At 42.1% G+C, this 15084-nt stretch overlaps 2 protein-coding genes across 2 annotated transcripts in view; one reads left to right on the forward strand and one right to left on the reverse strand.

Annotated features, from left to right (window-relative positions):
• The first annotated feature begins 1385 nt into the window (after window positions 1-1385).
• BAP1 (BRCA1 associated deubiquitinase 1) lies at window positions 1386-12242 on the forward strand. Its single transcript, XM_072420392.1, has 17 exons — window positions 1386-1509; window positions 3715-3744; window positions 4040-4094; window positions 4175-4307; window positions 4976-5095; window positions 5816-5877; window positions 6815-6957; window positions 7619-7697; window positions 7777-7900; window positions 8488-8626; window positions 8713-8873; window positions 9866-9987; window positions 10198-10628; window positions 10722-10807; window positions 11121-11213; window positions 11304-11376; window positions 11677-12242. The coding sequence occupies exons 1-17, from the start codon at window positions 1473-1475 to the stop codon at window positions 11808-11810; spliced, it is 2022 nt and encodes a 673-aa protein (XP_072276493.1). The 5' UTR covers window positions 1386-1472; the 3' UTR covers window positions 11811-12242.
• A 530-nt stretch (window positions 12243-12772) lies between these two features.
• The window catches only part of DNAH1 (dynein axonemal heavy chain 1), a 45036-nt gene continuing 42724 nt past the window's right edge, over window positions 12773-15084 (reverse strand). The window contains 2 exon segments of the mRNA XM_072421189.1: window positions 12773-14156; window positions 14773-15007. Coding sequence (XP_072277290.1) covers window positions 14035-14156; window positions 14773-15007 — 357 coding nt within the window. The 3' untranslated portion in view covers window positions 12773-14034.

Below are 15084 nucleotides of genomic sequence, written 5' to 3' on the forward strand. Positions count from 1 at the left end.
CTTGCAATACCCTATTACTGACCAATAAATCAATTTAGGATTTTGCTACAAAAATCTTAGAATTTCCATTTGTTTTTAGAAGAAGTTATTATAATTTTACTACTGATACATCTGAGATTATTTGCTGACTCAGCAGCCATTTCTCCATCACAATATCACCAGCCTGTGTTAATGTTTAATAACGTTGGCCCAGTGAGCTTCAAGAAAAGCTGATATGTTAAAAAGTTTTCCCCCTTAGAGGGGACATCTCTCCAATGGGGCTCTTAATGGAGGACAGAGAACAATGATGGATTCAAATCTTTCCCCATTCTATCTAATTACAAAGGGAAAAACTGGCCATGGGTTTTTTTATTTCACCTTATCCATTACTAGAAATGCAATTTGCAAAACTGGCGTATTTAAAAAAATGTGTAATTGTTTGTATCTGTCATTTGCAACTCATATTTATTGTACAGTGCTGCATAATATGTTGGAGCTATATAAAATACTGTTTATTATTATTAATATTAATAATATTCATAGCAATAATGTCCAGTATGTTCAAGGAACATCAGCACAGAATGCAAAAGAAACATAGAGTCTGAGTTTCGTTTAGCGAATGGCAACGCATTTCACATAACAAAAAATAATATGAAAGTCATTAAAGTAAAGAAAAGACGTCATTGTTTATTTATTTATTTTTTATTCTTTTCTTTCAAATAAAAATATATATCTAGCCAGTAGGCAGTGTTTTGTCTTCATTTCCCAAATTTTCTGGGGACGCTGCTCTTTTTTGTTGTATAAATTTGGCTGTTCCAGAGTTCCCTAGCTCAACAGGACCTAATAAAAAAGAAACAGGAAGGAAATGTCGAAGAAAGTAGTAGAAAATGTTACAGCTGAAAAAAAATAATGATGAAGTTACTCATAATACATACCAAAATATACATACAATACAGAACAATAATAAACTGTGACAGACATATAAAACAAGGATAAAATTGCACTTTTTGAGTAGTGCCCATCCAAGCAAGAATCTAAATAAAGCAACCACAGGAGGAACCTAATTTGGTGTAGCTCTATTTAGACTGCAGTTTTTACATCTCACTCACTATATTTCTGCATTTAAACTGCTCTACAGATATAATTTCAGATGTAATAAAGCAAATATTCTCGAATATTTTTTTGGCCACAATAAAAATGGTGATCTGATTGTTCTTGGTGTCATGTGATCTCACGACGACACGTGACCCACTTGTATCTACTATCCTAAGGTGTCTGCAGAACAGTCAAGCGTCGGCCATTTTGTTAAAGCCCAGTTCCTATTTATGGGAAAATAATTGTCCCAGGTAAAATGTCTGACACACGGAGACATAAAAAGAAAAGTTCAATAGCGAGTGGCAACCAAGTGGATGAGGAGCGTCCCATTGTTGCGGTGCTTGTTGTTTCCGGTGCGCCGTGATGACGTCAGAGGCCCGAGGCATGGATGAGACAACATGAATAAAGGCTGGTTAGAGCTGGAGAGCGACCCAGGTATAATAATTGCCCCCAACTCTGACATTCTACCCCTTCCACTGACCCGGAGAGTCCTGTGTCAATCTTTGCACTAGGAGTGCATACCCTACGTAGGAGAAGATATGGGGGGGGGGGGGACTTGTTATAGTTACCCCATCCAGGGTTATATTATATGCATTGCTGACGAAAAGATACCCCACCCAGTGGCAAATCCAGAGTCATATGTGTAAATACTGCTGATAATACGCAGAAGATATTACTAAGGGGGTAAATACAGCCTCTCCCTCCTTCCATACATAATACTGTGTATGACTGGGCTTAAGGGGCAAATATAGGGGCAATTACCTCACCCTGTTATGTGCATTGCTGATAACCTAAGGAAGCTACCCCACTGGGTCAGATATTTGGGGTTTCTTATTCTTCCTCTCGACCACTATTTTTACACAGGGTTTGTAGCAAAGAATTTAATGTAAATACCCCGCGGAGGGGCAGATAAGTATTATCAATAAATAAGGAAATTTCCCTACCAGGGGGCAGATATTGATAGCAGCTCATACATTGTCATTTGCACAGATTTGTTTGTTACTGAGCACTTTATGTAAATACCCCACCCAGGGGCAGATCTTGTGTATTATTGACTAGAAAAATTACCCCACCAAGGGGTTTTATTTCTTCTTCCATCACCCCTTGTAATAGCAGGGCTGGATTTACGTTGGAGCCCGGTACCCCCTAACTGCAGAGTGATTAGGGGGTCCTTGAGTGGCACAAAGCTGCCCACTCCATGCAGACGGAGCTGCTTTACCAGCCTGGATGGGATGAAGTACCAACTTCCAATGGAGAAAACACAGCACTTGGCTCCCTACAGTGCTTTGGATATTTTTAGCAGACTGAAGACCCAGGACCAGCACTGGAGGGAACTTAAAGCAGCGTATTACCCCTAATACCCCATAGCTATCAACATGGAGAATCCTCACCCCTTCCTTTGTGGTTACTTTTGAAATTTGGCCCCTAAAGAGATTTTTGGTCCATAATGTGGCACTTCCAGCTTCCTTCTTTTCACAGTGTTCACAGCTGATCCCAGATGATGTAACTCCTACGCATGTGTTATGGGGTCCCTGCACAGAATCATGCACAGACTGAACTGCCGCTGCACTTAAGCAGCCGCATGGTGGAATCTTATTAACCACTGTTTATATTATACAGCATATGCATAGAGGTGAGCCAAGTCTCCCCCAAATGTGCTGCATTGCTTCATCTGCAGCGTTCTCCCCGGCACCTTTTTTTCAGCTGGACCCGGTTTTGGGTTGTTACCGAATGAAAGGTTTCAATACAGAAGCACCGGACAGCTATGGACAAAAATAGGAAATACTGAGGGGTGGAAATGAGAACAAAGTACAGGGGGCGGTAGAGATCTGATGGGCGTTATTGGATTCCCATGGCAAGAACAGCTTCGCCCCACCCAGCTGAAAAAAAGGAGAACTCTGAACGGCTTTACCTGTCTGTGGACACCTTGAATTTCATTGGTGAATTCACGTGTGTGATTTGTATGGGTGAATTCGGCCGCTACCAAGGAGAACAGTGAAAGTGTACACTGCCAGGGAAGACGATGTGGTGATTGTATAACCTGCGGGGAGTCTGGACGCTGCAAGAATTTGTTCTGATCTATAACCTGGATTGCCTGTCGGCTCTCCTCATCTTCCAGGTGCTGCACCCATGGTGGTCTGAGAAATCACGACCCAGCTGACCATGGAAGGCGATGAAAGTATTGGATGTGATTCATAAAATACGATTGTGAACCCCCTGACCCCCCTCCGTGGCCGTTATTGTTATACTGATGGTTCCCTGTATGATGGTGGATGAAATGACCTGTATTATGATCCATGTTCAGTTGCAGATTTTCCCTGGGTAAATCATTGTCACCAGGACAGGAAGTGAAAGGTAATCTTTCCTAGGGGAGCGTCAGATAGCAGTGTACACTTCACAGATTTATTTTCTACCCCTACTGTACCTAAACAATAAAGGACTAGAAAAATTAACCCACCCGGGGGTAATGATCAATTTTCTGCCTCACAGGGGTCTAATCTGATAATTAATATTATTTACAGAGAACTCACCAGCTCTCTCTATGCAGAGTTTGCAGTGAGCTGTGTATAAGAAGTGTAATGTAAAGAAAAGGAAAATCTCAGCCAATAATCTAATATGTTTTATTTGTTTATTGTGCAGGGCTCTTCACACTGCTGGTGGAGGATTTTGGTAAGTACAATTTTTTACCTTGGTGGGAGGGGCAGAGACACAAACTACTGGGGCAAAATCTTCCCATTGTGGGGATGTGGGGAAGGCAGAGACACATAACAGAGAAAAGAAATCTCATTGATAGAGTCTACCAGGAGCTGCGAAGTGAGGAAGCCAGTGAGTATTGAAATCTATCAGTCGAATTTATTGTTTTTGGTATTTTTTGCTTTTTTTGGTACTAATCATGCAGAGTATCATCAGAATTGTATTTTTGTTATATTATTGTTATGTAAGTAATTCTGTCTGTCTCTCACAGGTGTAAAAGGAGTTCAGGTAGAAGAGATTTATGACCTGCAAAGCAAGTGTCCGGGGTATGATGTGCACATTATTCTTTGTTGCATTATAAATTCTCCCCTCCCAGCTCTTACTAATCAGATTCTGCTCCTCTCAGGCCGGTATACGGTTTTATCTTCCTCTTCAAATGGATCGAGGAGCGGCGTTCCCGCAGGAAAGTCTCCACCCTGCTGGATGACACATCTGTCATGGAAGAGGATGTGGTGAACAATATGTTCTTTGCTCACCAGGTAAAACATGGCTGGTTCTTTCTTCAGTTCTGATGGTTTTTTTTTTTCCTTTTATTTTCATTACTTACAATTATTATTACAAAGTATTTATATAGCGTCAACATACTACGCAGTGCTGTACAAATTCCATAGTAATGTCACTAGCTGTCCCTCAAAGGAGCTCACAATCTAATTCCCCCTCATAGCCATATGTCATTAACATATTCTAAGGGAATATGGGAGGAAAACAGAGTACCTGGAGGTAACCACACAAACACGGAGAACCTGCAAACTCCATGCAGATAGTATCCTGGCTGACATTACCTTACCACTGTTACCAGTGTGCTGCCCAATAAAGGTAGACATATACAGGGCAGTCTACCTGCCCAGGACTTCAGCTTTAAATCCCGCAGTTCACCACATTTCTGAAAACACCGGGGTATTTGGTGTTCTGAATCAATTTCCTTGATCTTTGGACCATTCAAGCTGGAAATTCTCAACACAACCACTGCAGATTGTAGAATCGTGTAATACCATGCAGTTCTATTAGAAGCTTTTGTGAGAATTTAAAAAATCCTTCAATAGCAAACATAAAGAATTAACAGAAACGTAATGACTGTCATAATGGCGATTAACTTTACTCTTAGCTTGGAATTACCCTTTGATATGTTTAACTTCTTTATTCACAGCTGATCCCAAATTCCTGTGCCACCCATGCCCTCCTGAGTGTGTTACTAAACTGTAGTGGCGTTCATCTAGGGCCAACGCTGAGCCGCATCAAGGATTTCACTAAAGGCTTCAGCCCGGAGGTAATGTTACAGAATGCAGTGATCTCCCAAGAAATTGTTTTCAACTGGTGGGAAGAAGCTGTAGGCAGGTGGGGGCCCCTGTGTTGTGGCCCAACTTTTCAGTGACCACACAAAAACAACCATGTAGTTACTGAAAACACCCAGCTGAAAGGGGCTGGGAGGAACACTGGAAAGAGTGAGAATTACTACCAAGTAAACTAATTGCTGCTGTATCCATTTCTCCCAGAATTATTAAATCTCAATACGATGGGATGTAAACTTCAGGTGCTTTCTGTTTGAAACTGAGTTTTTATTGAACATTTTCACATATAGAGACAACCAGACTTATACATAGAAACATATCGTAAACATAGCATATAGGATGATAGGTTCATCTGATAATGGTACATAAATCTCTGTCATAAGTGGCAGTAAAAATAGTGACAGTGCAGTACCGTTCTTTCAAACCCTATAAACGGTGAGAATACATAAACAATAGGTAAATAAAACAAAAAAGAACAAGAAATTAACTAAAAAGGCATAACCAAGTAGGTAGATGGGGGAGGTGCTTCCTGTTTGATGAATATGTAATTCATTGTAGCTATGCCTCTCCTACAAGGAAGGCTTTACCCCCGAGCCATAGTGGTTCCTAGGCTGCAGAATGATGGGAATGTTCTTGGGAAAAGCTAGAAGTGTGTGTGGCTTTTGAAAGCTGAATCTTTATTTTTTATTTTTTTCTAGAGTAAAGGTTATGCCATTGGAAATGCTCCTGAACTGGCCAAAGCTCATAACAGTCATGCAAGGTGAGTGATACAGAGACCAGATCTATCAAAATATGGACATAAAATGTTTCGGGTTGCTAGAAGTGATCTTGAATGCTGCCGATCATGATCTCTGGTTTACACATTTATATTAAATGTTCAAATTGGGGAGTGTATCAAACTGCATGGAGTTTGCGGGTTCTCCCCATGTTTGTGTGGGTTTCCCCTGGGTTTTCTGGTTTCCTCCCACATTCCAAAAACATGCAGTTAGGTTAATTGGCTTCCCCCAAATTGACCTTAGACTGTGGTAACGACATATGACTATGGTGGGACATTAGATTGTGAGCTCTTTTGAGGGACAGCTAGTGACATGATTATGGTCTTTCTAAAGCGCTTGGTAATATGGCAACCCTATATAAATACTGGATAATGATAATAAATCACTGAGGTAACTTTCCTTTCTGTCTGAGTATACGATTATTTTAATAAGATCATCGGGACACCGTTCTGCTTTATGTCCTTATTTGTTCTTGTTGCAGGACATAGCACAGAACCTGAATGGAGTCTTTAATGTAACATCCAGAGACGCAAATACCTTTGTTATGCTGACCTTCTGATACAAATCGGGGAATTGTAGCATACAAATTGACACCCTGATTGACAGCTCTGTCACATGCTCTGGGTATATCTGTTGCTTTGACCAAACCACTTTTATTATAAAATAAACAAAATAAAACCCCTTCTATAGTAATTGTAAAATATTTCCCTTATTCACACATAAAGTTTTTGAACATGTTAATTTGATCATCCCTCAGATTTCCCTTAATCCTTCCCCTCAAGCCCTCACGACAATCATGGCAGTAATGAAAAAAGGTCATTTGCCCAATAAGCAGGTTTCATCTTGCTAACCTCCATGTGCTGTTATATTCTCGTGCCTCTAAGAATCTCCTGGTTGATGCTTTTTCTTTCTCTCTCACAGGCCAGAGCCACGTCACCTACCCGAGAAGCAGAATGGAATCAGTGCTGTGCGCACCATGGAAGCGTTTCATTTTGTCAGTTATGTTCCCATTAAGGGTAGGCTTTTTGAGCTGGATGGCCTGAAGGTCTACCCTATTGATCATGGTAAGACTGAGCATACAAAGTTCAGTGGTTGATGCTGGAATAATGAAAACCAACATTTTCTTTATTTCTGTTAGATCTCAGTGCTGGTGTTCAATGCCCAATATGAGAGGCATTATGGGATCCTGCAGTTCCCATTAATTATAGATTTTCTCTATATCAAGTTTTGTGTATCTGCTGTACCCATTATGAGCGGCTGCCAACTCCCTTTACCCGCTTTGAGTTATTCACACAATCTTTGCATGTCTGTATGTTTTGCAGTTCCTGTTATTAAGGGTTTTCTCTATCTCTATATAAAGTTCAACCTCTACCTATCTGCTGTACCCATTATGAAGAGCTTCCACCACCCCTGTGCTAATTGCCCAGGTTTGTACACCCCCGTGACATTGTTCTCACAATCCCTGCACTGATTTTTTACACCTGCTGTGGCAAATTTTAACACCACTCCTGGATCAGGTTGGATGAGGAAACCGTGTCAGGAAGACTTATCCAATGAAAGACCCAATAGGTATTAGCAAGTTGGTCATCTGGAAGGTCACTTATCCAAAATTAATTAGTATTTAGACAGTGGTACTGAAAAGATCACATAGCTTTTCCCAAGAACATTCCCATCATGGCTTTATTTTCTGGTTTAGCATCAATCTTCACATTCCTTTATTTCTAGGCCCCTGGGCGGAGGATGAGGAGTGGACAGACAAAGCACGCCGGGTGATAATGGAGCGAATCGGTCTGGCCACAGCGGGGTAAGGATTCAGGTGGTGACTGTGTCAGGTGATGGCTATCCAGTTGGTATTTTCCTGGTGTAATTATTTTTTCTCGCAGGGAACCGTATCACGACATTCGATTTAATCTGATGGCCGTGGTGCCAGACCGAAGGCTTAAATATGAGAGTCGGCTGAATATTCTGAAGATGAACAGACAGACCGTGCTGGAGGCCTTGCAGCAGGTATACTGAACAATCTGTAGCACCAAACTTCCCGTGTGAAAACAATGTTCGTCTGCATTTATAAAGAGGCAAAATATATAGTAAGCTCTTTTCTACAGAGAGCCTTTCCTCGGATATGGCTGTGCATTTTACCCAGCACTGCCTTCAAAATGAGTATTATGTGTATCTGAAACATGAAGAAAGGGCAGGGGCCTTCAGTGCAGGACCTTGAAGTTATTTTGTGATGGAGAAGATGAGCAGTATTACTAGAGCAGATCTCTATATGTGGGACAGAAAGAATGTAAGAAGTTGTGGTGTGTGTGGAATCTATAGGAAGATAGGGATCTGGCCTAACTTTGCCACTCTTGGATCCCAAGTCATGATTGGGATGTGTAGTAAAAGTATAATAGGAGAGGAATGAATTTTAGGGACCCCAGTGGAAAGGTTTTGGTGTTTGGGGGGGGAACCCAAAAATGTAATGTATGCTTAGACTTTTGGTGTTATTACTATTATAATAATACTCACTGCTGTCACTGTATGCTGTATTAATTTACACTCCTCCTCAGGTAGTATATAAGAATTTTCAGATTTATCCATTTATATTACAGTTGATCCGGGTGACCCAGCCAGAGCTCATTCAGACTCAAAAGTCCACAGATAGTCAGAATAACGAGGATACAAAACCCAATACGAAGTCTGCCTCTAACCAGGAGACATCTCGTGTGAATTCTCAGAGTAACGCTTCAGGTATTGCCCAGAATAATGTGGCAGCTTTTCAGATGTGCTGGGTGTACATATACAAATATATATATATCCTAATTTCTTCTCCGTAGATGTGAGCGGTGATGCAGCAGGTTCTATCCAGAGAGGACCCATCCCTAATACGTACAGCAAACTGAATGCCGTTCCACATAACGGGAGCACAACCACTACCCAACCCCCTCGGCTACCGGCTTTCTTGGACAACCACAACTACGCCAAATCCCCAATGCAGGTTAGTGCTTTATCCATTTCCACTTTCTCTAGTTCAATGCCCTAAAGGGAGCTCTGACTTTAGTGGCAGTACCGTCTGAGATGAAGCTATAGTTTCTGCAGGGTATGGCTTTTGTAGAAAGCCCCACTTTTTATGCTGTTATACTGGATGCATTTTGTTTTTTTGTGGTGGACTACCTTTTAGGACGCTCTGCTTTTGGTGGTACCACATACTTTTGCTTTCTGTGGTGTGCAGTCATACAGACACCTCTTGTTTCTATGATGCACTACCTGGCAGGAAGTTTCTTTCTTTTCTTCTTCAGGAAGTCCAGTTTTCAATTGCATTGCTTCCAGGAAAGCTCCACCCACACCTATTTAGGTTTTCTGAAATTTTATTTGCCTTGTATTGTTTATTGGTGAAAAGTTTTGTCTCCTTAATAGATAAAGCAGAACAAAATTGAAAAATAAAAAAATTACACTTACCTTTAAAACCGCAGATCCCTTGGACCTTTCCTTGATCGGGTCTCACACTGTCCTGCAATTCCTCTTCATCCTGGTGTGGAGGAAGCACCAGGCACCACCATCGTCAGTCTTCTTCTTCCTTCTTCTGGCTACATCACCCGATCTCGCACTGCTCTGGTGTGAGATCGGGTGATGTAACCTGCTGTAGAGGGAAAAAAAAGAGTGCTGATCTTACTGTGTATGCATGAGATTGCCACCTCTTTCCCCTCAGTGTAGGAAAATGCCCTTCTGCCCTTTCCTGATCTCTGGCATATGCAGAAGGGGCAGTCTGGAGCCTTCCAGGATGTGTGATGTATGTATCCCGGGAGGCTCTGTGCTCCCATTCAGTCTTGATCACTACCAGTTTCACACCCCCATTGTAGATGTTCCCTCTCCTGTTGCTATAGCAGATGTATGAAGGTTGCTGCGTGGCTTTGATCTTGGCCGTGTTTAATATGTGTTTTTTACTGTTTTATTTTATTGTTTATTTATTACATTTTATTGTCTGTCAAGGAGGAAGAAGATTTGGCTGCAGGTGTTGGCCGATCCCGAGGACTCCCACCACCCTCTCCAGATTCTGATGAAGATGAAGACGAGGAGGCTGAGACCTCCACAAGACCAACAACTCTTCCTGGGTTAGTACGGGGCCTTCTATACCTTCATCTCACAGAGAAGTGTTCCTAATGTCATGAAAAATGATTTTCATATAGCAGATGCAGAGTGCTGCATCCCACCAACCAGTCAAAGGGATCCTGAGATGCCCTACACAGTTTGGTGTCTCTGATTTTATATACATATATATATATATATATATATATAAAATGTGTGTGTTTATTTCCATACAGGTTCAAAAGAAGAATTTCAGAGTCTATCCCACCACCTCCTGGGCCAGAGCTACCTGCCAGCGTTTTGGTAGAGAAGTTAAAAGAAACTCAGCGAGAATTATGCTCCCCGCTCTCTATAAAGACCGGAGCCCCCACAGCACCCCATTCCCAACCATCTCCCACCCCCAGCAATGAGAGCACAGACACCGCCTCAGAAATTGGAAGCGCTTTTAACTCCCCGCTGCGTTCGCCTCTGAGGTCAGCGAACACCACCAGACCCTCCAGCCCTGTCACCTCGCACCTTTCCAAGGTGCTTTTTGGGGAGGAGGAGCCACTTTCACGGTTGGATAGTGTTCGGTATAACCGTGCAGTGCGGGAACTTGGACCCCTGGTTGGTGCTGGGATTCTGCACCTCACCAAGGATGGGCATCTTTGCACATTGAGCCGTAATGGTAAGGAGGGGCCTGTATTGTGTACATAGGAGGTGAAATGGTTGTCTGTGTTATGAGAGAAATTGTTTATTCATTGCTGTTTGTTCTGTTTAGATTCTGGAAAAGTTTCCCCAAAAATCAAAACGGAGGATGGCAGCGAGAATTCTGATGCGCCAAGGGGAGATAGGTTCTCACCTAAGGTGAGGACAATTATGACAAAATATTAATATATATTCCTGTACACTTTACCTTGTCAATGATGTGTTAACTCTCACAGATTACACTACTTCCCCTTTCAATGCCTTAAATCCCTTCAATCCATGATAACCATCTACTCCTGGACTGAGATGATGTCTCGGAGGTGTCTCAGTCCTATACATTTTGATGTCTTTGCAGTTCCTGGGGTCATTCACAAATGTCTGGTGCATATATTCCCAGCCTGGGCAAAGTCTGTCAATGACATATTTTTAACAAAATAGTGGAGCTTTTCTGATACCTTTTTTTTTCTTCTAGGAGCTTCTGGCTTTGCTGAAATGTGTAGAAGCTGAAATTGCCACATCAGAGGCCTGTCTGAGGGAGGAGCTGGAGAAACGCAAGAAATTCAAGGTAGAGAACTCCCTATCCTGTAATCTTCTCTGCTCTGCTGTGTGCAGTCTCTGAACTGGCATATAATCTGTTTGTCTTGTTTTCCTTCAGATTGATGATCAGAGAAGGACCCACAACTATGATGAATTCATCTGTGCATTCATCTCGATGCTGGCCCAGGAAGGTGAGAGATCAGGCATGGTTGTGCCAGGTTCACTTTGTGTCTTAAAGCCCCTTTCCAGACAATATAAACAGTGGTGTAATTACTGGGATAGGAAAACTCTAGGTCTATTTCTGGCACCATGACAAGTCAGAAGTTTCTTGGGCTGTTGCACCTACGGGGCAAAGAAGGCTATAACATGCATACTTAGAATTTCCAACAAATCTGTGCACAATCTCATGTGGTTTGATGTATTAGGTGTATGGGGGGGATGGTTATTCTACAGAACCTTATACATTAACCCTCTCCCTTCTTTCCTTTCAGGTATGCTGGCAAGTCTTGTGGAGCAGAACATTTCGGTCAGGAGGCGGCAGGGGGTCAGCATCGGCCGCCTGCACAAACAGAGGAAGCCCGACCGCCGCAAGCGCTCCCGACCATACAAAGCCAAACGGCAGTAATCCTAATAGATATATTTAAGAATATAAACTGAGAGCCCTTTATAAAGGTACCCTAACAGACTGTCCTAATATTCCTGTATATGGTGTATATAAACCGTTTTTATAGTCCCCCCCCCCCCTTGTATACTTATCCTCCCCTATCGGCGTTATAGAACACTTACTGAATGCTCTTTCATCCCTACATCATGTGATCAGCCTCCCCTCCCCAGTGTAGTCACTTCACATTCCTTGTAAGGAAATTTCCAGTCTTCAGAACTCTCCAATGAGCATCAGCAGCAGATACGTCACTAGCAACGTATTATAATCACCGTTGTCACACTGTGGGCAGGACCCAAACTGTACAATGACTGGCTGGATCCATAATGTCCTGATTATCATATCACACTTCTGCAGCTGACAGTACTTGTGGAATAATAAATGGTATAACAATGACCAGCATGAGGGGTAATGATTTGATAATGGGCGGTTTGGGGTGGGTTGTGCGATATGCAGATATCGGCTTGGTTCTGTTGACTAGAAAACAGAACTCTTGTCTTGGTATGTTGGTTAGGGATGCTGATTTCTGATGCATTGTCTCCACTGGGTTTCTGTGACACAAGAAGGGTGATGTTCAGCTACTGTTTGGTTGTAGGATACAGACAGCTTTAACCAATGGCTGAAGCCTTACCTGGAAAGAGGACCTGTCATCTGGGCCTAAAAGACATTTTTGATTGGTCAAACAGAGACCTTTGGATGGCAGTCCCCTCTATAGCTCCCTGCTATGCAGTGCACAGAATAGAACTGTCATCCAGGTAAAAATTACATCTACTTTATGTACACAAATGTACAGTCCGAGGCAGAAGAGTCATTGCATTGCTGCTTCTTCCTTGCAGTATCCTCTGACTACAATATAATCTGCCTATAGCAGCCTGGTGATTCCTGGAAGGAGAAACTACTATTGTGTTTTATGTTTATAAATGGATCTTTACTGACATTTGTTGCTTTTATAAAAGGTTAGAAGATTCTCCCAGACCATTCAAAGCTTTCTAATGAGCAGAGCCAGCAGGGGCGCGCCTTGTGCACCAACGCTCTGACAATGATATTCCATACAGAACTACGCTGGGTGGGTTTGTTCCTTATTCAGCTTTGTGTGTTGTAACTAAACAACGGAGAAATCATATTATAGATTACTGATATCAAATGTAGATCTTCACCATTTTGCAAGTAGTAAAATTACTTTATATTTATATGATTAGAAAGAAAATACAAATTATAATATATAGTCCTGGCAAACACTTCCCATTCTGTTTAAATTCAAAGCTAAAACCTGACAGAGAACACCTGGAATATGACAGAGCTTTCATTAAATGCCTTTTATATGGACATGCTATGGATCAATCCCCTTAGCTTATTGCTGCACTGGAAGAGGGCAGAGCTGGCCACTCGCACTACACGCTGTCATAGTCAGCCAGTTGTTGCACTGGAGAAAAGGTCAGCCAGACAATGCACCAGAGCATTATTTCTCAACCAGGGTTCCTCCGGCGGTAGCTGGGGGTTCGTTGAGCAATGAGCAGTTTCTACTTCTCAGATCAGTTTAGGTGATACCAATGATCTTTTTGGCTATCTGTAAGGGTGACATTCTTCCTGCTGGCCAACAATGTAAGAGGCATTCATCCCACTAACCATTACACTAATGTACTGTGAGATATGGATATAATAATTATAGCAGGGGTTCCCTGGGACCTGAACGTTATTTCAACGGTTCCCCCATGTTACAAAGTTTGAGAAACATTGAGCTAGTGGATGACAAAATCAGTAAATCCGTGCACTGGAAGAAGTCTTAGGAAACTTTTTGCATAGGGGAAGATTGGTCAGCAGATATTTGAATGGTCGATCAGTACAAATGATTCTACCTTTCTGATTCTGGGGATGTGTAAGACTAAAAAGTGTTTCCTGCTGCAGTGATATTGGAAGTTCCTGAATTATCGAACTTAACAATGGCTCTTCAGGGTGTGTTTCCCCACTTCTGTATTTATCACTGAAATTTTATTCTATAGTAAAAGTAAAAGGAGAGTTTGATGAAAAGTCCAAATTGTAAAATGTCACCGTCCAGTCTTCAAATGGAATTAGTTTATAATTGGTGCAGGAAAAAACCCAACTCAGCTTTACAACTTTTCAAACTGATAATCTGTAGAAATAATTTTACTTTTTGCGGAAAAGGCCCTCAGGTTTCCAGAATGTCCAATCAGTAGTCCAGAGAGCAGATCAGAGCCACACCCCGTTTTATCCAGTGGGTTTGTGGTTGGTTGCTGGGGAGCTCCACTGCAATGACGTAGTTGGTGGAATGTCCTGTGGTGGAGAGCGTTCCTGGGAGGAGGAAAGAATTCGGGTTAGTTACTTGTTGTGTTTTTATAGGGGGACGTCTGACCGGTTAAAACCAAACTACCAATCAGTTTCTGTTTTCTGTCTGCCCTCATACCGAAAAAATAAATACTGCGTTAAAGATTCACAGTATTATCCCCAGATTTTTTTAAAGCTGGTTAGGAAGAAGCTGTAGGCAGGTGACAGCCCTGTATTGTGACCCAACTTTTCAATAACCATCCAAAAACAGCTGGGTGGGTGCTGAAAAGTACTGGGTGGTGCATCAAGCTAAAAGGGGCTGGGGAGAACACTGATTCATTTTGCATCTAACTGAAATGCCATTACACCATTATCTATCAAAAAAAACTGTTGATCTAAAAGAAATATCTTGTGGTCAGATTGTACAGTATGGCGCCTTTTTCATAGTATTTGGAGAAATTATTTCATCCACAACATAACAATTCTGGGTGGATCTTCAGACGTCAAGCTTTATTACACATGGAGGTGACGCCACTGATGATCTGCTTCATCTGAGCAGCATCAGATCTATCTGCCTAAACAATCCTGTTCTATGTGAGATTGTTCATCTGCCGATCCCTCCCATTGTAAGTCCCCACTATACCTGCCCGGGTCAGGGTCTTGTAGATGGGGCACATGTAAGTCCCGGAGTTTAAAGATTTGCGTTCAGCCACTGGCACCAGCCAGATGACTGCCATCTCTGTGTAAAGTTCTTTAGGCCTGGATTCTGCTAGCTGCATCGTCGTCTTGTCCCAGCACGCTCCTTCCAGGTACAGACCGTATATGTAGCACCCCTCTGGGGGGCGCTGTTGCAGCTCTGACACAGATTCATGCATAACCTGCAAAAAAACAACATTACAGTTTTTAAATAAACTGGAAAACACAGACAGAAGTTAGTAGGACTGAACTTTGACAT

The sequence above is a fragment of the Pyxicephalus adspersus genome, chromosome 8 (assembly GCF_032062135.1).
Source record: "Pyxicephalus adspersus chromosome 8, UCB_Pads_2.0, whole genome shotgun sequence".
Lineage (NCBI taxonomy): Eukaryota > Metazoa > Chordata > Amphibia > Anura > Pyxicephalidae > Pyxicephalus > Pyxicephalus adspersus.